The sequence below is a fragment of the Papaver somniferum genome, chromosome 6, assembly GCF_003573695.1.
Source record: "Papaver somniferum cultivar HN1 chromosome 6, ASM357369v1, whole genome shotgun sequence".
NCBI lineage: Eukaryota > Viridiplantae > Streptophyta > Magnoliopsida > Ranunculales > Papaveraceae > Papaver > Papaver somniferum.
In genome coordinates, this window is record NC_039363.1 from 35,885,950 (window position 1) to 35,909,488 (window position 23,539).

General features: G+C 36.9%; 2 protein-coding genes across 3 annotated transcripts; both read right to left on the reverse strand.

The window, feature by feature from the left end:
• Nucleotides 1-13,226: 13,226 nt before the first annotated feature.
• LOC113290731 (putative uncharacterized protein DDB_G0290521) lies at nt 13,227-13,844 on the reverse strand. Its single transcript, XM_026540316.1, has one exon. The coding sequence runs from the start codon at nt 13,842-13,844 to the stop codon at nt 13,227-13,229; it is 618 nt and encodes a 205-aa protein (XP_026396101.1).
• A 2,774-nt stretch (nt 13,845-16,618) lies between these two features.
• On the reverse strand, nt 16,619-23,328 carry LOC113287305 (zinc transporter 1-like). 2 transcript variants are annotated; one of them, XM_026536012.1, is made up of 4 exons: nt 23,067-23,328; nt 18,273-18,841; nt 17,622-17,771; nt 16,621-17,058 (listed from the first exon to the last, which is right to left on the reverse strand). In XM_026536012.1, exons 1-4 carry the CDS (start codon nt 23,302-23,304, stop codon nt 16,759-16,761), a joined length of 1,257 nt encoding a protein of 418 aa, XP_026391797.1. In that variant the 5' UTR covers nt 23,305-23,328; the 3' UTR covers nt 16,621-16,758. The 2 variants fall into 2 exon arrangements, with proteins under 2 accessions (XP_026391796.1, XP_026391797.1); XM_026536011.1 differs by lacking the exon at nt 23,067-23,328 and having other exon boundaries at nt 16,619-17,058; nt 18,273-19,093.
• Between the last annotated feature and the right edge of the window lie 211 nt (nt 23,329-23,539).

The window sequence follows — 23,539 nt, forward strand, 5'->3', positions numbered from 1 at the left end:
CACATTTGCTAGTTCGAGCCGATTTATCTCGCTTATCTATTTTTCGAAATATGTGTTTGAAAAGGCGAGGGTACCCAAATATACCTCAAGCTAAAACTTTTCCTGCCTATAAGTCCTTTCTCCGAAAGTGATTGTCTATGGACTGAGTCGAGACAATACAACTAATCGGTTCACACTTCGTGTGATCGTCTATGGATATGAGATCGAGACAATACAACAACGAAGTATGTTTACTTTATAAGAGGTTCGGACTTAACCAAACACAATAGAATTACTATCAAGTAAAATAGGAATTAACGTTTGTGTAATTTACTTTAAATTATAATAACAAACAATTGTAATTGCGTAAAATAAAAGTAAATGACACAGCAAGATTTTGTTAACGAGGAAACCACAAATGCAGAAAAACCCCGGGACCTTGTCCAGAATTGAATACTCTCGGGATTAATCTGTTATACAAAATCAAACCAACTTCGTATAGTTGAGACCAAGCAACTAAACCTATAGTTCACCTAGTTCCGTCTGTATTCCCACGCCTCCAACTTATGAATAAGTCACGTACTTGGAACAATTCCTTTGGTTCGTATTCCAAACAGTAAAGAAACAACAAATCTGTTTGGTAGCAACTCTTTTCAACCAAGTGGTGTGAGTTCGACAAAGGCTCTTTTGTTTATCTCAATAAACTCCTTCGTCAGGTTCTTCGATCTATCTTATTTTCAACTACCGAAGTAATTGTTAAGATTTTGCAACCAATACTTTTAATCACAAAGAATTGTATTGATGCCGATCTACCCAACTAATCAATCTAATCTATCACAAGGATAAACCGATTATAGTTGGATTTTGTATACCGAAAAAAGTATTGTGCACACCAAAGATTATGAATCCCAAATCAGAAATTTTCAATATCTTCTTTGTCTTAAAATCTTCTTAGATCTTCAATAAACGCCTGCACACAACAACTTGAATCTCTTGTGATCAATCACGCACATAACAGAGTCTGTTAACAATGGATTATCACAAGACGTCTTTAGATCTACGAACAGTCTAAAGATCCCTGTCGAAACTTCGATCTAGTTTGAGTGAATCTTATATCAGAAGAGAAGATTCTCAAGCATAAACAAACTAGGTGCAATCAAAGTTCAACCACCGTTAGTCAATCAAATCAATCCAAAACAAAAGATAAACCGCAATTATCTAGTTTCCCACCAACGGTACAAATAGAGCTTCTCAATCCCAAAGAAGACTTTAAACTGAGTGGTCATAAGAGATTTCACCTAATTAGGTTACTCTCCTCTCCGAATAGGCGGCTTCATCAGTAACAACACAACCGAGGAAGTTTACTATCACGAAGGATTAGTTTGCTAGAAATGCAAACTTCATGTATTTATGACAGGGAAGTTTGGACAGCAAGGAATTTCCAAAACCGAAAATATTCTCAAGATATGCAATATATATTCCAAATTCGATTTCCATAATTTCTGGAAATGCTCTGTCCAAAATAATGACCGAAAATCTCTTTGGAAAGTCTTCAACTAGTAAATGCACATTACTAATTCTCATTTTCCTAAAATAAAATTAAAAACCTTAAATAAAAGATTCTTAACTTATATATTTTTCGATCCTGGGATTTTCTTCCTTTAGCTATTAAGGAATAAACTTGAACAATTAAAGATAAGCGTTACTGCACATGTTCGAAGTATGTCAACATCCTTACTCGGTAAGTCCTCTTTCATACTTACAACCTTGAAACTGATTTGCCACACTTGCAAAACAAGTTTAGAATTGGTTCATCTGACTTTCAAGAACTATGTGATCGATCAAGAACACTCAATTACCATTCATGGGTTTCACGGTTCTACCAAAACAAGTTTCGGTTCTACTTCCATGTGAGTACTGTGCATAGTCACACTAGCTTTCCAACATTCGGTTGACTAGTTACTAGGATTAGTGATAAGCATGTAAATGCTACATTTTGTATCCATATTTATATCAGTTAGGATACAATATTTTAGTTGCTAATAATATTTTAGTACTTTTGTAGAAAGTACAAGTGAATTCGATCATCCAGCGAATAAACAGCAAAATGTGAGACTTAATGGTGTTTGCGACGAAAATTGCAAAATGTGGTTGGCCTGGTATTTCCATATATCAGAAACCACAATGATGAAATGTGGTTGGACTGGTATTTCCATATATCAGCAATCACAATGATGAAACGTGGTTGGCATGGTATTTCCATGTATCAGCAACCACAATGATGAAATGGGGTTGGCCTGGTATTTCCATGTATCATCAACCACAATGATCAAATATGTTAGTCTGGTATTTCTATATATCAGCAACACTTATTATGTTGTCCTGGTATTTCTATATATCAGCAACACTTATTATGTTGGCCTGGTATCTCCATATATATCAGCAGCATAAAATTATTTCACAGCCGAGGTCACAATGGGAAGACAATTTTTAATTTGCTCTTCAATTAATGCATGGTGAAGCGAGTCGACATCAGCACACTAATGCCACCTAAGATTGGTCAAGAGTGACTTTATTATTGTTAGCATAAGATGGAAGAATATCACCTCCATGACCACGTGCAAATGAAGAAAAAGGAAAGATTAACATATCTTGTACTTACATAAGTTCTCTTGTTATATATGTATAAAGAATCTGAAGGAATGTTTGAGACCAAATGACGTCATTTGTGCAAATACAGTTAAGGTGGGCCCAACACATGCAAGAAAATATCATGCTTTTTAAATGAAATTAATTCCTTTCCTTGGTGGTTTCATATACTATGGAAAGTGGATATTCGTTGATACTTTACAATGTTTCATCATATTATGACACGCGGCACAATATTATTGGGCGGATTGTATTTCATGACATGTGGCAGACTTCTATTGGGAGGTGACGTGGCGACGACGTGAATTCATCCGTGGACTATATTTATGTGTTGTTTCAAAATGAAAAGGGGGGTCGGCCAAGTGCCGCAACTAGAGAAGGGTTTTGAAGTTTTGTTTTTTATTCTTCGTTTTTATTAGCTAGAGTTTGATTTATTTATATTGATTTATGATTTTTTGAGAAAACCATGTCTAGCTAATCCATGTTACGGTGAACGGATGAAGTTGTAGGTGATTTATTTTATGTTCTTGAATAAAGTTTCTACCAGTTGAACTTAATGATAATGTTTGTGATTCTCTTTCAATGTTTCACCTTCTAGCTATATTTTTCATGTTCTATGCCATGTATAGTCCATAGTTAGATTAGTAGAAGAACTCATTGAACCTTTGGAATAATTGAATTATGAATTTCATTTGACTATTTATGCCATGTATATCTAGTGCTTAAGAATTCTACATTAAGGTGACAACAAACTACCATTTTGAAAATGATAATTCTTGTCAACGATTCTTAATGAAATATTTTCCGTGTACTAGTAGCTAGGTTTGCTATTTTACATGAGTAAATTAGAGATTTTTTTGATTGAATACAAATAACTTTCGTACAACGGATTCCAGAAACCTTAACACTTTCACATCTTTGGTTACATTTTTATTATTTTTCTATCATTTTGTCCGAATTTCTGAAAACTCTCAAAAGCATCATATTTGATTACTTAGTTTTTTTGGTATTAGTTGGTAGAGTATTTCACACTCCTCGTAGGAACGACCTGTCCTTGCCATTGTCTACTAGTTAGACGCCGTGCACTTGCAGTATATTATTGTAGGTTTCCGAGCCTACCAATTAGTTCCCCACATATATATGGTATCTAACTTGAATGTGTTCCACATGTCCATAGGATCGGTTCCCCTTTTCCTAAAAACGTGGTGCACATGTCCATAGGATCGGTTCCCCTTTATGCTAAAACATGTTGCACCTCATACAAGGATCGATCCCCCTTTGTGATGTGTTGCACCTCTTACTAGGATCGGTTCCCCTTTACCCAGAGTCGGTCTTACACAAATCACAAACTCGATCATACCATCTCAGGTGATTCCTTAAAATCGGTTTCACTAATAAAAGTCATACCAATACAAAAGTCAGGCCTTTGTGAATAGTTTTACCAAGAACACAAACAAGTCATGAGCGGTTATACTAGTCACACATATTGGTTGTTCACAAGATATGCAATGAATAAAAATACCAACAACGCCTGGCGATTTCTTTTTCGATTCACAAAACAAGTTCATGAATTTACTTCCTTAAAACACATGTAAAACATTGTTTCCTAGGATGAAATCCTCACCTCATACCCATACATAATCAAAATAACATTTAAAAAATTATGTCGATGTCTTATCTACAAAGTTTAATGGTTAAGCAATAAACCTTGCATTGTATTCCTTAATACTATGTCTATCTAGAGTGCTCATGCTTCGAAGTTTTGTTTTCAATATGCACAACTTGAAAGATACGTTAGGGAATGAACTAGTTCAAGTCAAATATCACTAACCTCAAGTGGAAGGAATATGTTGTCGTTGTAGCTTCTTACTTCTTCACTTCTTCAAGTCTTCGCAATACTTGTAATGTCTCATATCCTAATACTTTCAAGCTAACCTATACGAAGTTGACTCTAGTACATAATCAAGCGACTCTTTAAATGAGTTTTGATTCACTAAAATATGACAATAAAACTTGACATACCAACGCTTGGTGGGTTCAACCGAGCTATGCTCTAACAGTGTTGGTAAGCTTTCTCTTTGGACAAGTTCATCTTTACAAGCGACGAAAGTCATGTTGATTATTTCAATATCTTGAAAATCGCTTTGATGAAGAATAGTGTGTGAGTAACCTTTATTTAACATCCTCTAAGAATGTTTCAATGATTGAAATGAGAGTTTAGAATATATAACCTTGAATGGGTATAAACATTGTATGTGAACTCATACTTGTGTAAGTCCATAATCCTTGAACCAAAGTATGCGTACTTTGCTACTCAGGATAAACGGAACTAATGTCCTCGAACCTGTACGCGTACTATCGGAAGTTCACGTCCCGTGAATTTCTGCTGGAGTTTGTGAACTGAAAACAAACTTAATCCGGATACTTAAGTTTGCGTACCAGTATGCATACTTGAGTGGGTTATTTTCTAAACAACGGTTTATTCGTGAACTTAAACTTATATAAACTAAGGAATGAATATTTGCAAACCGTGGGTATAAAGTTCATGAATCGATTTGAGTGAATCAAAATCATTTTTGCTTCGATTGTGTCTTATATACTTCTATGAGATCTAAGCAATTGAACAACTCTCTAACTAGTTCATTTGAGTCATGTGAACTAGGTATGGTGAAGGTGAATATGGTTGATATGAAAGTACTCATATGTCTAACCATTTGGTTAACCACTGTTGAACCAACTAGGTGTACACGTTTAGGTACGGTTACACAAAGTTAAACGAACGCGAATTTCATTTGTGTATAACAAGATAAGTTCGATCTAACGGTTGAAAGATATTAGCTTGAATCTAATCAGGTTTTCATCTAACGGTGAATATTGAATGATTTGTTACCAAGGTAACATTGATTGCAAACCCTGATTTGAAGACTATATAAAGGAGAACTCTAGCAACTGGGAAACCTAATCCCCACACATCATGTGTGATACTACTTGTATAAGCTAGTTTCGATTCTCCTTTAACCTTAGGTTTCTACCGATACCCTGTAGGTTAACGACTTGAATACTTCAATGGGATTGTGAAGCCAGACCCAACTATTTTCTCTATAGTTGCGTGATCTGATCTTGTTGTTTTTATCGTATTTGAGTACAATCGTAAGATTGGCTTGAGATTATTTTCTCCGATAGGAAAGATAGAAAAGTAGTCACAAACACCTTCGTCTCATCGTTTGTGATTCCACAATATCTAGTATCGCCATCATGCGATTTAGATAATTGTGAGGTGATTGATAATTCTAGGCTAATCTTCGGGAATATAAGTTCGGGTTATCAATTGGTTCCTTGTTCACCTTGATTTATCAAAAGACGGAACAAAACTTGTAGGTATTTCTGTGGGATATAGATTTATCTATTCCTGTAGACTTTTTTGTGTGATACAGATTCGTTTATTAAAATCTTCGACTTTTGGTCGTAGCAACTCTTAGTTGTGGGTGAGATTAGCTAAGGGAATCAAGTGCGTAGTATCCTGCTGGGATCAGAGACGTAAGGAGCGCAACTGTACCTTGGATCAGTGTGAGATTTATTGGGGTTCAACTACAATCCATACCGAAGGTAGTTTGTAGTAGGCTAGTGTTTGTAGCGGCTTAATACAATGTATGTTCAATCTGGACTAGGTCCCGGGGTTTTTCTGCATTTGTGGTTTCCTCGTTCACAAAACTTCTGGTGTATGTGTTATTTCTTTTCCGCATTATATTTTGTTATATAATTGAAATATCACAGGTTGTGCGTTGAGTCAATCAATTGGTAAATCCAACCTTTGGTTGTTGATTGAAACTGATTGATACTTGAACATTGGTCTTTGGTACCGTTCAAGTGATTTCTCTTGTATTCAATTAGACTCGCAGATTTCTATTTGCTTGAGTAAGTATTGAATAGAGAAATTGAGATATAACTCTTGGATATACTTTTAATAAGATTGAGTCTGACTGTTTAGTTGATTCTCTTAAAAGTATATTGGAGTTTGTCCATACAGATTGTTAAGAGAAATATTGGGTGTGGTTGTTAGACCCCCGCTTTTTCACATGCAGGCTTTCGTTGATCTGAGGAATTTCAAGCTCTCTCCAAAGTACTAAAGGACTTTTAGAGTCACTGAGAGGATTGGTTATGTGGCTTATAAGCTTCAACTGCCATCTAAATCTAATATTCACCCTATCTTTCATGTATCTCAGCTCTGAAGAAGGTAGGAGCTGCAGTGACTACTACTCCCCAGCTACCCTTGGTTGAAGCAAGGACAAATCATCATGAAACCAGTACCTCTGTTGAGAGAATGGGCTATTAGCCGGAACAACACTTTGGGAAGACACCAACAACGTCAATTCTTATTTTCCAGACTTTTATTCTTGTCCTTAGGAGGGAGTATTATCATAGGATTCTCTTAAATGTATTTCACACATTTATTAACCATAACCCATTCAAAATAAGTGCTTAAGCTAAGCAAACAGACCTTTATAATCATTTGACATAGCCGCGAAATTATGTATAATTATTATATATTGCCCATAGTAATAAGATAATCATTAAATCCCTAAATCAACATCAATAAAAACAAAAGAAGATAAAAAAAAAAAGCTAATTATCTAATCAAATTTATGTAGCATATTTAACATAATTAATGTTTCTTTTAAGAATAATCAACACTCTCAATCAATTTTAGAAGAAAAAAAACATCATCTTATGGATTTTTTTCTTTTTTATAGATTATGTTTATGAAGTTCTAGGAGAATGATCCTAAGAAAAGAATTAAATCTTTAGTTAATTCCATTTCGATTGACCTTGTTGTAGAATTTTTTTAAGGGAACAATTAGAATATACACCCTTATCAATTTTGATGTAGTCATGATTAAGAAAAAATTATTTTAGAGGAAATAAGAATTAGAGTTTATTTTGTTTTGGGGAAAAAGTAAGAATTAGGGTTTATATATAATTATCAATTTGTGAGAATACTAAGAGAGCAATTATAATTAATTTTAAGTATGATTAAGAAAAAAAATTAAGGTTTATTTTGATTTTAAGTAAGAATATCCAAGTTTAATTGTTAGCGAAAAAAAATTAAGACTTGTTTGATTTTTCATTTCAACTTTTGGTTTTTCATTTGAACTTAAACTTTTGGGCTATGGTTAATAAAAGTGTGGGTTACATTTAAGAGAAGCCTTATCATATCCCTGAGTAGCTCTTACTCCCTCTGTATTTGGAAGAAAGATACTTTCACTTTAGCCTAAAAATAGGCCAAATTAAAAAAGTGAAAGTATTTTTTTTCAGAAATGAAGTATTTGTTTAGTTGGATTGCCATCTCTAAATAATTGGATGACCGAAGTAATGAGTAAGTAAAGGGTAGTTAATTAGTCGTGTTATTGGTTTAAGTAGCCGTTAGTAGTGGATGATCGAGAAGAGTTAGATTTTGATATCTCGAGGTGGGGTTAGTGATATGGCTTCTCTATTTTTTATTTTTTTATGGTAACCAATTTATTTATTTATGAAGTTGTGGTAACAATTCTGAGTAACAAACTCCTATTATATCGCTAAAGACCATTTGTTAGACGATGTCTGGGCAAGTATGATCCCAGCAGGTCGTTGTTGTTGTCGTATTTTGTTGTAGTTGGTCCTTGACTGCTTTGTTTTCCAGTTCATCCGCAGGTTGATTTGCTTCCCGAAATATGTGTGTTATTTTGTGTTGCGGGATGTTTTGTAGGAGTTGTCCAACTTCTTGTATCATCTGTGTAAGGTACCATGGTTCGTGTTGTTGATATTGCATGAGTGACATAAATGCTTGAGAGTCCGCTTCAAACCATACTTTTTGCCATTATTGTTGGATTGCCATTCGTGCCGCTAACAGTAGTCCCCAAGTTTCTTCCAAAATAGAAGATGTTATTCCCAACGGTGCTACCATTGCTTTGAGTACCGTACCATTGTTGTCTCTGCATATTATCCCTGCTCCCGCTGGTCCCGGATTTCCTTTTGAAGCCCCATTAGTGTTGATTTTAATCCATTGTGGATATGGAGTTGTCCAGCCAATATAGATGGTTGTTGATGCAGTACGTGGTTGTTGATGTCGTGCTGTTGTTGGTTTGTCCGCCATAATTGGTGTAAAATGTTGTTGTGCCCATTGATATTCTTCGAACATTACCTTGATGAGTTGGTAAGTTTGCAGCGGGGTGTGTAGTTGCCTGTTGTACACCCTCGCATTCCTGGCTAGCCAGATATGCCAGATGGTGAAACCACATAATGCCCTCGCTGGTGGTGTATAACTGTTGGATAAAACTTCTTGTAAGTTATTAGGGGGAAGTATATGGTTGACCGTTGGTTGTTGTTGTTGTTGCATCCTGAGAGTGTGTGTGATGTTGTTGCTTCCTTGCTGATTCCATTGGTTTTTGCTTATAGTTTGTGCCAGATGAGAAGCGATCCGCTGCCATATGGCTTTCGAGCTGTTGCATTCAAAAAATAAATGTTTTTTTGATTCTTCTTCAGTGGTGCATACAGGGCAGGTGTTCAAGTTGGTGATATTGAATCTGTGCAATTTTTTTAATGTTGCTAGACCATGATTTGCGACTTTGCACAAGAAAAGTTTGATTCTTAGTGGACATTGGAGTTTCCAAATCGCTTTGTAGTCCATAGGTAATTGATTTTGAATTTGGTTTTGTTGGGTGCTCGTTGGAGGTTTGTTGAACTGAATGTATCCTGTTTTGGAAGTGTAGTTCCCGTGTTTGGGAAAATGCCATATACTTTTGTCTTTTTGATGATACCTTGGTAGATAGATTAATGTGATATGTTGAGCCATTTGGGTTGTGAAGGTGTTGAAGATGAGATTGTGGTTCCATGAGTGTGAATGAGGATCAATGAAATGTGAAACCTTTGTGTTTGTAGGTAGGTTGTGGCTCTATGATGATTGGATGGTAGGTGGTAGGTGTGGGATCCATTTTTGGTTGATAGTGGTATCCTTCCCATCTCCAATTTGGGAGAAAACGTGTTCCTGCAAGACAATAGACAAGTTAGCTAAACATTTCCACAAGTAGCTGGATGATTATTAAGGCTTTGGGATGCTGATGGAAGGTTGTGGGGTAGTAAAGTATTTGGGTGTGCACATGGATGACCAAACGGAGTTTGGTTGTTGTTGAAGATGCCAGACTCTCATTGTTAACAATGCTTGGTTGTGTACTCTGCTTTTGCGTATGCCTAACCCTCCCATTGAAAGTGGTAGTGTGATTGCTTTCCAGCCAATAGGATGTAGTTTCTTAGCTTGAGTATCATGACCCCCAAAAAAAAATTCCTTGTTATTTGATCTATCTTATCATGTATCTCCACTGGCAATTGTTGCACCTGCATAATATGGTTAGTTGTTGGTGTTAATGTTGTTTTGATGAGCACGAGTCTTCCCACATGATTAAAACATTTAGCTATCCAACCATTTGTCTTTCTTGCAATTCGATTCAGTAGCTCTCTGTGTACATGGTCCGACATTCTTCCATTTCTGAATTGGACTCCCAAATAGGTCAGTGGTTCAGCAATAGTGTTGAAGTTGAAAATCTATTGTAGTCGACTCAGTTCATCCGGGTGGATCTTTGGATGGTGTACCAAAGTTGATCTATCCGTGTTTATGGCTTGGCCTGCTGACGTGGAGTACCGTTGTAGCAAGTTTTGTAAGGTTGTGCATGAGTTGTAATCAGTTGTGCATGTAATGAGTAGATCATCTGCATACATGAGGTATAGGATTGAAGGCGCATTTTTTGAGATTTTAACACCTTTTAGCTGCCTTTGTTGTTCGAGTACTCCAAGGTTGGTGGAGAGTACTTCTGCACACAATATGAAAATGTACGGGGAGAGTGGGTCACCTTGGCGGAGACCTCTTGTTGTGATATGCCCCTGTGCCGACCTATTGATGTTGATAGAGTACGTAACTGAAGTTACACAAGCCATAATGCATTCAACAAACGAGGCTGGGAATCCCATCTTCTCCAAGGTGAGTTGGATGAAATTTCAATCCAAACTATCGTAAGCTTTCCTAATGTCCAATTTTAGAGCAATTTTCGGATTCTTTGCCGGTGGGGTTTCCCTGATATGGTGGAATAATTCTGTGGCTATGGCAATGTTGTCATGGATGGCTCGATTAGGAACGAAGGCGCTTTGGTAGGGTCTGATCATGAATTGTAATAGGGGTCTTAGTCTATCAACTAGGATTTTGGCAATGATTTTGTAACTCACCCCATATAGCCCAATGGGCCTGAATTCGTTTGGTTTTGAAGTGCTTTGGTTTTTATGAATGAGAGTGATGTTGGTATGGTTTAATGGTTGTTCTAGGCAGTGGGTGTTGAAAAAATGTTGGACCATGGCTAAGACTTGTGGTTTGATTGAAGGCCAAAAGTTGGTGTAGAATTTACTTGTAAAACCATCTGGGCCCGATGCTTTTTCTGCTCCAATTGATTTAACAGCTTTCTAAATCTCTTGTTCCGATACCGTTTGGGTTAAACTTTCACATTGTCGTGGAGATAATATGTTAGATATACAATCAAACAAAGAATGGTCAATAGTAGTTGGAGATGCCACATATTGTTTGGTGTAGAAGTTTAAGATCATCCTTCTGATGGTTCTTGGTTCCATTATCCACTCCTTTTTCATCCTGCAGCTGAGAAATATGATTAATATGCGTCTGTGGATTGTAGCTTTAGTATGAAAAAAGGTAGTGTTTAGGTCTGCCTCATGTAGCCATTGGATCCTTGAACGTTGCTTCTAGTAAACCTCGTAGCATTTTTCCAGCATGGAATGTGTATGCCTTAGATCTTGCTCATGTTTTTAGCCAACAATGTAAAGCTGGGCCTCCAAATTCGCACAGTTTGATTGGGCTTGTTCGATCTCTCTTTTAGCTTTTTTTATGAGGGATGGTAGATAGACAAAGATTATCCTGCTCCACACTAGCAATGCTCTAGCTGTATCCTCCATTTTTTGTACGAGATTGAGTGTTGGTGAAGCAAAGTGTGATCTGTTCCAAGCTTCTAGTACCACCTCTTTCATTTGAGGATGTAAGAACCAAAGGTGTTCTATTTTGAAATTCTTGGATCTTTGTTGTTTGATGTATTGTTCTGTTAGCAGTAATGGAGCATGGTCTGATGCAATGCGTGGCAGATGTTGAATCGACATTTGAGGATGAAGATCCAGCCAAGATTGATTCCCAAGTCCACGATCAAGTCTCTCCATGATGTTATTCTATCCTAACTGGTTGTTGGTCCAAGTATATGGATCTCCTTGGAATCCCAAATCGATAAAGTCATTCATATCAATCACTTCTTTGAACAAGCTAGCTTGATTGGTGCTTACTGGTTTTCCACCTTTTTTTTCCAATTGGTTAAGGACTTCATTGAAATCACCTAGGAGTATCCATGGAAGATTATGGTTTGGGATGATGGAATTGAAATCTTTCCATAAATCCCATCTAGCTTGTGGTTTCGGTGGTCCGTATATGCCTCTTTGAATATCCACGGTGTAGAAGAGACTAAAGGAATAATATACCCATGAATCATACTTTGATTAGCCACTAGAATCGTAGCACTAAGGTTGGACTTCCATAGTAAGCATAGTCCACCTTTACTTCCATTACAAGAAACAGTGAAACACTTATCAAATCCTAACAAGTTTTGCAAAAAAGACATATGAGATTCAGAAGATAAAGTTTCTGACAGAAATATGAGACTTAGGTTGAACTTGTGGACATAGTCACGCAGTTTTTGAATTGTCAAGGCGTTGTGAGCACCTCGACAATTCCAGGCTAAAAGATTCATAATTGAGGCGAGTGTTGGTCTGGGCCAACGACTCGCAAAGGTGTAACATCTGCAATGGCATCATTCTCCTCATCGAAAGATAGTTGTCATGATGGGTTGGTAGTTGAGATAGGTGCTGCTGCCGGTATGGGGTTGTGGATAGCAACGTCTTGTGGAGCTGATGGTGCTGTTGATTGTTGTTGCGGGATTCTGCCGATGTACATAGTTGATCTTGGTTTCCTTGTCCTTTGAGTAGGAATTTCAAATTACGGTGTTGGAGGCCTGATAGCTTCATTTCTTAGCTCAGTTAAGGATTTGAACTTCTGTGCTTTTGGTGGAGGTGGTTGAGCTGCAAAGTCAGGGGTGGGTGGTAGAAGCAGGTGCAATGGTGGGCTTTTCCTTGTTGTTGGTACTTTTCTTTTGTATGTATTCAAAAGGTTGTTGTATTTGAGTTGCCCTAATTGGTTCTGGTTCAGTTGGTTGTCGAAAGGTGAGTACCCTCATCTGCATATGGTGTTGCATGTGGTTGAGCAGTTGTTGTAGTTGGTTCATTAGGGAGACTGGTAGGCACTTTCACACGTGGGAACCCTTCCACTCTGGTGACTTGAATATCAACACGTGCTCCATCTTTCTGAAAAAAGTTTGTTAAAAGTCGAGCATAATTCAACGTGAAGAAATTTGTCAGAGGAGTTGGTATTTTTGGCGTCGGCCTGCCGGGTGGTCCAGCTTGTGGGCCCAAGTTTGTGAAGTGATAGCCGGAGTCGGGTGAAAGTATAGCCTAGGACCCATATCCTAATTTTATTTCCCAATTCCTCCTGTGCCCATGAACTGTGTTTGACCAGTTGGTACTCCAAATTTCATCTGGCCTCCAAAATGGATCTGGGTTGATGGGTGTTGAACTGTCTGTCCCATTTGGCTTTTAGTGATCAGGATGTCAGTAGGATCATTCTTTCGGCCTGTTAGTTCCACTGAATGTACATCATGGATAGAATGTTCTGGAAGATGGGTTTGTATAGCTTTCCCTTTGTCAGTCTGTTCCGCTTTTCCCGGTATTGATGATGCAGTGCCCTTTGCATTCGGATTTTGTGGAACTGCGGTCCAGTTTAGTCCTTGTCGGGTCATCTTTTTGGTTAGGTGAGTCGGAATCGGTGTTGCTACAATCTCAGAAGGGTTTGTTGTTGTTGTTGGTGGTGGTGGTGTTGGTTGTGATGGTGAAGTGGTCAAGGATATAGTTTGTGATGGTGGTGGTGAAGGTATGGTTGGTAGAGTTAGGTTTCGATGTTGTAGTGGGCTTTGATGCGCTTCCTGGATTGTTGAGCATGACTGTTGGGATGAGGTTGAAGCCCTGGTTGGTTGTGGTGAAGAAGGGGAAGTGGAGGAATTAGGGTTTCTGGTTGTTGGTAGTTGTGCTCTCATTCTGTTGTTGAGACGGTGGTAGGGGAATTCCGGAAATTCATCATCTTGAAGGGCATGGTCAGTGCTTTTGAATTTGGTGCATTCTTTAACGATGTTCCCTATGAATCCGCATTTGTAACAGATAATTGGTAGATGTTCATAAGCGTATTGTATCCATGTAGGTCCTTATATGTTCAGTAGAACTCCTGGTGTAAAGGGCTTTTTTAGGTTCATCCTTATTTTGGCTCTTGGTGGGTTTGAAGTCATCTCAACTTCAAGAACGGTTCCAACGTTGAGTAAAAGTTGCTCTATGGCTACTTTGTCCACCAGGAACGTAGGAAAGTGAAGAACCTGCAACCAAAAAATTGCTGAATAGAAACAGTTACTAGGGTTAGCCATGAAAGTACCATAATCTTCAAAGATTACCACCTGATCTGCTATGATCCACGTTTCGTTAGCAAGTAAAGTGTTCTTGTCACTATCATAGATTAGGGTAATCTTGAAAGCCTTAAAGTTGGGGATATTATCAACTTTATTTATCTTGATAGGATGCCAGTGATGTTTGAGAGCATGAAAGAGGCCCGATTTGTTGAATTTCCCAGAGAGAACCAGCGCCACAAGGCAGTGACTTTGATGTCTTTGCATGAGTTCTTGCATTCTTTGGGTTAGTTGGAAGAGTACCGTATCTTTTGTGATGAGGGTGATGGTTATTTTGTAAAGTTGATGATGATGGGGTTTTTTTTTGGTTCTGATTTTCATAGGTTGAGCTTTTACCTTTTTGAAGATTATGTTCTGGAAGATCTGTATGATTATTAGCTTTTGGTAAAGATGGTGTTGAAGGTAGAGAAATAGAAGCTGGTGAAGAGGAAGACGATGAGATCGAGGATGTGGAACTGTTCTTTAAAGGTGAGAAAGACATATGAGAACCTGGGGGAATAGAAGGTTGATGATTTTTTTCTCTCGTAAGAAGAGAAGAAAATTTGAAGTGATGCAACTTTTCAGGCGTGTGCTGCATGTTGTAAGGTTGTGATGATGGTTGAGAGAGAGAGTTGGTGGTTGATGTTCATTGGATGTAGATTGCGGTGGATGAGAATCCATTGGAGGACATAAAAAAATAGAGAAAAAAAAACGAGAAGGGGAGGGGATAAAAGCGAGATAAGTGTGGGAGACAAAATCTCAGAAATTCGAGCTCAATCTTTTGCTTGGAATGTAATAGCAGTGTCTGAATTAGTTGCTTTTGAGAGAAATCAATGCAGTAATTCAAGATCAGAGTGCTACTCCGCAAGAACAAAGGTGGATAAGTGATATGCAGATTTTGGACCTTGACTATAGTCAACGCAAGCGGCCATGGCTTCTCTCTGTGTTTGCTCTAATTCTGAAGTTAAGTTAATGCTTGGTTTTAATTTTCCAAGGTTTTTTATTTTTATTTTGGGTTTGATTACTTGTTAGATTATAAATAATAAACATTATGAAAAGGTTAGAGCTTGTTTGGTATAGTTTTCAAAAACAGAAATTTGTTTTTGAAAACATAGGAAACAGGAGAAAACACGTTTGGTAGAGATATTTTCAGAAAATGTTCTCTATTTGTTTTCTGTTTTTGAAAACAACAAATTATTGTTATCTGTGTTTTCTCTTTTTTCACTTTTTTGTTCCTTCTTCTTCTTTTCAAAACAAAGTAAGCGATCGAGGGAATGAGTGCAAGCGAGTCATGGCCAGTATCACTATCTCTTAGACGAGTCTTTACATTTGATCTGATTTAGTTGATTTTCCTTGGTTTTCAAAAACAATTTTTATCCTGCCAGATAATTTTTAGAAAATGAAAACAAGGAAAATGGGTATGTTTTTAAAACAATAGAAGACTATTTTTGAAAACTGTTTTTAAAAATTGTACCAAAGAGGCTCTTATTATTTGACTCTTTTCAAAAAGTTAGTTATGTACTCACTGAACTTACATACATTTTCCATGCAAGATTTGCATCAGCGAGTTATAATTCAGCTGATTGTCATGGGAATCGGAATATGTATGAAGAAAGATATATTGTGTCGTCATAGAAGACACACTATTTCAATATCTTTTCTAGTTGACACCAGAGATATGTGTGGACTAAGAATCTAAGATCTGAAATGTGGATGAGAAAGAAAGAAAATACTCTCAGCCAATTCTGTTTTGTGTCTCATGGACACCGCTAAGTGATCATAGAAAGGAAATGAAGAATGGCGAAACAGGGAAATAAAAACTGCGTTACCAATGGAGAGCCAGGAGGGGCGCGACTGCCGACAACTCGCAGAGGCGCCCAGGATGTTTTTAGATAAAGCCCATTTGAATAACACCATGTGAACTATTATATACACATTGTTAGCATTATGAGTCTTAATACAAACTGATTATGATCATATATCATAATATCACGCTATTTGGTGCTACTCATCAGCCTCCTTGTTTTGGTCTCCACGGAGTGTTCATGTGATCTACAAGAGGATTAATTAGGTACGTGCATGATATTAATTACTCAAATGTATCTTTTGTTAGACAGAATTGTGTAATCTAATTATCAAAGAAATGCCACTTGTGTAATCTAATTCTCTAGTATAAATGCGCTTTTGAAATTCCTAAAGACCATTTGCGCGTTAAGTTTTTGAAGTTACATGGACAATCAAAAGACTAGGTAAATCACTACGCAAAAAGAAAAAAAGCTGTTACTCCTTGCAATCTTTTGTTCCCTTTTCTGCGGAACACAAAGCAAAAAAAAAAAGGAAGGACCTAGGATCACAGATGTAAGCCTTTCACAGCTCATACTAGAGTACTGATATCAACATGAACCATACTTATGTTGTTATCCTCAACCTACAAATGACAAACCCACTTTTGCCAAACATAAAACTGTCTGCCTCTTCCTTTTTTTTTTTCTCGAGCTAACAAGATACAGTTTCAAGCTCACTTAGCCAAAAGAGACATACAACCTGCTCCCAGCAGCAGTGAAATATAAGCACCTAACTGAAGTCTACCATTGGTTTGCATTCTTGGATTCATGAAATCTTCTGCAAGTAAATCAACAAGAGCCATGTAGATTAATATTCCAGCCGATGCAGAGTTGAAAACACCTCCGACTATAAGAGCAGTTGGGCTATTCTCATTGTAAACATTGGATATTCCTATACCAATTCCGATACCGAATGGGTTAGTTAGTGAGAAGAACAATGCCATAATAGTAACTGCTTTACTCTTGAACTTTGCCTGCAAACACACATTATAATCAGACGCTTTATCATGCCTAAAACATCATACAGTGCAATGCTGGAGTTCTTGCTACACATGTTACTTACTGACTACAAACAACCATTTTTGACGATGACCTTGACCAAGGCAGAGGAAAATTAGTATGAGATTCTTTAACAACATTTGTGAAGATCGTCCAAACGATTTTAAAGGTTATGAACTCATTTTTTTTTCCTCAATAGTTGAAGAATTGATGCCGTCTTAAAAAAGAGTAAACATAACTCCATCTCTACTTTATTTCCTTTATGGTTAGAATAACTCTGCAGTAACTTACACTAGCAAATGAAGGAATCTTACTTAGATGGCTCTGAAAGGCGAAAGCATAACACCGCCCACAAACTGATCTAAAAGTGATTTGTGTGGTAGCTAGGTTTTTGAAAGTGGGTCAAGAAGGTGATATTGCAGTTGACATGATATTGAGCCATTAGAAATAACACACGGTACGTACACCAAAATGGCTGGGAAATCATAGTATGGAATTGACATAAAAGTTTTGATTTAGGACTGGATGTTACGCATACCTGAGAGATGCAACCACCAAGTCCCATGCCTTCAAAAAACTGATGAAATGTCAGGGCAGCAACTAGGGGTTTTATTGTAGAAGGGCTTTGAGAAGCACCTAAAGCTATTCCAATAATTACTGAGTGAACCACAATGCCCAACTCCAATACCTACAATCACATAGATACATGCATTCCCATCAGCTCGCTCATAAACAAACAAAAGAATACCTAAAAACAAGAAAAACTCAATGCTCAAGAAGGTAGAGTAGATAATAATGGACATGGAGAAAAACAAGAAACTCTAACCCTATCTAGTAATTTTTGTGATTTCTCATCTAAATAATGTATCCCAAACCAATTCCCATGAATCCCATCCCCTCTAGCCAATTATTATATCAGCAATTCATCCTTGGATTGGTATCCTATTATCAAAAGGGATTGAAATGAGGAAAAAGTAGCTATTTTAAAAAAAAGAAAAGAAATGTGTATCAGTAAATGTTAACAAAAACCAAAGTTCAATTAGGAATTCTATTAGGGAAAACCAGAAGAAATTATTCGAAGAAATCAGTAATAATCATGAATTAAATCCCAACAAAAACATTAGAAATGAAATTCACAGGATACCATTAGCAAACACAAGTAGTGCTCAAAGAAGGGAAAGAATCTTACTTGTGAGATAACCCGATTACGAATAAGTTCTGAAGAAGAAGAAGAATCAGAAGTATCATGAGCAGATGAATCAAGGAAAGCAGAACCATGAGCATGACCATGAGTAGCATGAGTATGGACATGAACATGACCAGCATGTTCACCAATTTGTTCTTCATCTATAGTAACTGGTAAAGCTTTATTAAAATGTGATCTCTTATAATAACTAGTTGCAAATGTATCCACCATTAATGTACCAATAGCAGATATCATAGCTATAAAACCACTGAATGGAAAACCCCATGGATTTTCTTTCAGACATGGTGATGTTAAATTCTCAAAAGCGTCTGGTAAGACATGTATAAACCCTGTTGCTAATATAACTCCACCTGCAAATGCTTTTATCATAAAGAATATATTGTTTTCTGGTCTTAATGCTGATATTCTTTTACCCAGAATTGGTATACAAACACCAATTCCACTTGCTACTAGTATTGATGCTATTGCTGTTAATTTGAATTTCAGAGCTTCTCTTTTGTTTCGTTTTTCCCCATTTCCCAAGTCACATGAACACTCCGCAGAGACCAGTACTGGAACAACCAACAATACGAGTAGCAATTTGGGTTTCAACCCAGAAAAGATTATAAGAAAATTAGTCATGATTGAAAAATTCTGTCTGAGACAGAGAAAGGAAGAGTTGGAATTATCTAGTGTAGAAAAGGGTGTAAAACCAAAGGGTGTTTATATAAGTAATATATATACAGATTACAGAGAGGATTACCACAACGTAATTAAAAGAGTTATTGTTTATCAAAGTAGAATTAAAATGGGGCAAGGGTAGCTGCTTTGTACTCCTCATAAATGAGAACAGCATAAATTCACTTTGTAGAAAAATCAATTTATCATTGATCTTGTTATTAAGTTGATCAAAGATTTTTTGTGTATAGTGTCCACAAAAGTTAGTCAGCGCAGACGTAACAAAATCAGAACATTATGTAGAAGGTTACAACTAGGGTTATTGTGAATGCAAATTCTACAGTCGTAACAAAACTTAAATATTTGAGAAACTATGGATCTAGGTGACTGAGTTTTATGATTAAACAATTTCATGCACCGGCTTTTCCAAATGAACCACATCGTAATAACTGTCAGGTTGAGTAAATCCTTTCGAGCTACTGAGACCAAATTAGCCCGAGAAATCCAAGATAAAATCCAATTTAGGAAATTTGTAAGCTTCCTGCATTATAATGTGAGAAACTCCCAGCCAAACTTCCTTAGCAAAAGAGCATTGAAGAAGAAGATGATCAGCAGTCTCCAAAGTAGAACCACACATTCCACATTGACAATTACCCAAACAAGCAACTCTCTGAAATTTGGCAGCGACCGGCAATATTTGTTGAGCTACTTTCCATAAGAATAGTTGACATTTATATGGAATTTCCAGATGCCAAATCATTAACCACATTCTTTGATGTTGCTCAGATACCACTTGGTGTCTGTGTTGCATCAGTATGGCCATATAAGTTGACCTAACTGAGAATTCCCCATTTCTTGTAAGAGACCAACAAAGACGATCCTTAGCTGGTTGTGGAGGAATTCTTATATTTTGTATTGTCTGTAACTGTTCATGTGTGCAATGTTGAAGTAGCTTGTTTACCTTCCACTCTCTATGCTCATGGTCTATAAAATCTTTCACCTTAACTGCAACTTGAGGAGAAGCAAAAACTGGAGGCTGATAGTCATAATTAGAAATATCTCCAAACCAATGATCTTGAAAGAAATTTATTCTTGAGCCATCACCTATCTCCTAAACATGAAATCTTCTTATCCATTTCAGACCTATTTGAATTCCATGCCAAATCCAGGTTCCCTTCTCTTTGATTTTACCATATATAGGATCTTCATTTTTAAAATAACGAGCTTCTAATAATTGAACCCATTTGGCTTCCTTGTTATGGAGCATTCTCCAAGCATTTTTTGTTAACATGGCTTCATTAAGATACTTCATGTTTTTAAAACCCAAACCCCCTAGTCTCTTAGGTTTATTCAATTCCTTCCACGGTTCCACCCAATACCGTAATAACCCTTAGAAGAATTCTTGTTCCACCAATAATTCCATTGTAATGCTTCAATCTGATCGACTGTTTTATTTGGAATTTTCATACAACTCATTTGAAAATGAGCCATAACCCCAACTGCAGCTTGAATCTGAGTACTGCGACCAGCCTGGTTGACCAATTTACCTTGCCAAGCCTGAAGTCTAGAATTCATTTTATCAACAGTTTCTGTACAACACGACTGTTTATTTCTACCAATAAAAAGCGGAATACCCAAATATTTATCTTTTAACTGAATTCTTTGCATTTTAACTGAGTCAGAAATAGAAGCTTTGACAGTGTCATTCATATGATTACTAAAATGAATACTAGACTTGTGCAAACTAACCATTTGTCCAGAAATCTCACAGAACTGATTAAGAAGCTTCATTAGGTTAGGAATCGAAGAACCTGCTGCTGAAGAGAATAATATACAATCGTCAGCGAAAAAGAGATGAGATATCTTAGGGCTACCTCGAACTGGTTGTAAGGGAGAAATTAAACCAGCAGATTCAGCATTTTGCAGCATACGACTGAAATCCTCCATACATAAAATAAAAAGATAAGGCGAAAGAGCATCACCTTGACGTAATCCTCTTGTAGGAGTAAAAGCCGGAGTAGGAGATCCATTTAATAAAATTGAAATAGATGACGTGCTAATACATTGATTAATTAACTGGCACCATTTAGAACTGAAGCCTAAGCATTCCATAATCTTAATGATGAAAACCCATTCCATTCTATCAAAAGCTTTCACCATATCTAGCTTAATAGCCACTGCACCTGGAAACATCTTTGTTCTTTTCATAAAATCAATTAACTCATGCGCAATTATTGTATTGTCTAAGATATTTCTGCCTGGTACATAGGCTGCTTGCCAAGGTGAGATGATACTGGGAAGATATTTCTTTAATCTATTAGCAAGATATTTCTTTAATCAATTAACTCATGCGAAATAATCTTATAAGCTATATTGCATAAACTGATAGGACGAAAGTCTGAAGAAGTTTCCACACAGAGTTTCTTAGGAATGAGTACCTGATATGTATAGTTCAGTTGCTTGAGCATAAATCCAGTCCTGAAGAAATGCTGAACCATAGAAACTAAATCATCTCCAACTATGTCCCAACAGCTTTTATAAAACCCCGCCTGAAAGCCATCAGGTCCCGGAGAAGCCCAAGAATTAATTTGGCAAACAACCTCCCAAATTTCTTCTCTCGAGGGAATTCTGGTGAGAGCGTCATTCTCCGCCTGAGTAATGCATGGATGTATAAGTTGAAAATTTTCTGATTCTTGAGAAGGATTAGTAGAGGTTGTGATATTGATGAAATGATTAAGAAGAAGCTGTTGTATTTCCTCTCTTGAGTTATACCAGTTTCCTTTATCATCTCGAATTGAATCGATTTGATTTCTTCTTCTTCTAAAGTTAGCTTTGGTATGAAAACATTTTGTGTTCTTATCCTGATTCTGAAGAATTCTCTCCCTGGACTGCTGAAAAGCAATATCTGCCTTAAATTGATACCAATGTTGGAGATCAGATTGAAGTTTAAACACATCTTCCTGAGAAATAATTGTAGATTGTTGAGCTTCATGAATCTGCTGTTGAATATGATGAATCCTCTCATCTACATTATCAAAAGTTATCCTCTTCCAGATGCGAATATCCTGACGCGCTTTATTTAATTTTTTTGTAAACTTCGCAGCAGGGGACCCATCTGGAGTATATCTCCAAGTCTTAGTAATAAGATCTTTGAACGTACCATGCTTGGTCCAGGTTTCATATAATCTGAAACGCTTGTAACATTTTGATAACTGGGGTGATGTTGTTAACAATATTGGAGCATGATCAGATCCCATAGGAATTAAATTACGAAGAATAACATCAGGAAATAAGGAAAACCATTCAACTGAAGCTAGAGCTCTGTCTAATCTAGTTTGAACAAATTGAAACTGCTGCCTTCTATTAGACCAGGTGAAAGGATGACCAGAACAAGGAATATCTTGAAGCCCATACCGAGAAACTATTTCTTGAACTATGCGAGGAGTAGGAGTTGTGTGGGTTGTAAAAGATTGACGTTCATATGAAGATAAAGTAACATTTAGATCTCCAATAATCACCCAGGGTAAATCCATATGCTGACCCATGTCTGCTATAATCTGCCACTGGTTGATTCTCTCCGCTTCATAGCATGAGCCATACATACAGGTAAGAACCCACTGTTGATTCTTCGGGCCCGAATGGATGATGAAATTAACCATAAAATCATTATAATGCATAAATTCTATCTTGAATCCATCCTTCCATCAAACTGCTAAGCCTCCATTCTTTATCTTATCATTGTGACACCAAACATTTGGATAACTCATAGAATGTAACAAAAAATATGCATTTTTATTCTGTTGTTTGGTTTCCGACAGAAAAATAATATCCGGATTATATTGATGGATGCATTCCCTTAAATGTTGTCTAGTATGTTTACTACCTAGACCTTGAACATTCCATGCAAGAATGCGCATATTGATAACACAAAGAACAAAGATAAACATTTTATGAAAACACCTAGTCTTGAGGGAAGACGAGTAAAAATGAACATATACAAACAGCAAATATAAAGACAAGAAAACAAAGTCGAAATAACTTTTAAGAAAACAAACCTGATCTTCCTGCCCTGCCAAGTGAGTTCCAGGATGTGCAAGTAGGTTGTCCCAGTCTCCTTGCATGGGAATAGCTCGATAAAAAGAAGGATGCATGTGAAGCTCAGTGCTATTGTAAATTCCTGGTACAGTTTCATCTTGATACTCCCTGAGCATTTGACTCTCATTTCTGTCCTCCGGAAAATGAACACTAGCTTGAATGCACTCAGCTGAACTTTCTCTAACTCTTTTCGGCCTTCTACCTGTAGAGGTTTCCGGCATTCCAACTGACTGAGTATAAATGGTGGAGACATGAAAACCATCCTGAGGAATTTGGAAATGTTTCTTCTCCATTCTTTTTTTCCCTCTAGTCTTCTTGGGAGAAATTAGAATCTTTTCCCCTTGTTGGTATTTAGGATTATATTGCCTGGAATCAATAACCTCACCAAAATCTTCTCCAAATTTGAAGATGAAACTCGCAATGGTTTGCACATGATCAGCTTTATCACCACATTCAGATTCATTATGAGCTAGAATTAGGCATGCAGGACAAAGTTT

Excerpts from the sequence above, each read along its gene's own strand:
- LOC113287305 (XM_026536012.1), bottom strand. The coding sequence starts at position 23,304 with ATGGTTTTCATGTCTCCACCATTTATACTCAGTCAGTTGGAATGCCGG. Across the intron at positions 17,772-18,272 it reads GTAATCGGGTTATCTCACAA|GTATTGGAGTTGGGCATTGT; the intron begins GTAAGATTCTTT and ends ATGTGATTGTAG. Across the intron at positions 17,059-17,621 it reads TTGGTGGTTGCATCTCTCAG|GCAAAGTTCAAGAGTAAAGC; the intron begins GTATGCGTAACA and ends GTGTGTTTGCAG.
- LOC113290731 (XM_026540316.1), bottom strand. The coding sequence starts at position 13,844 with ATGAGAGCACAACTACCAACAACCAGAAACCCTAATTCCTCCACTTCC.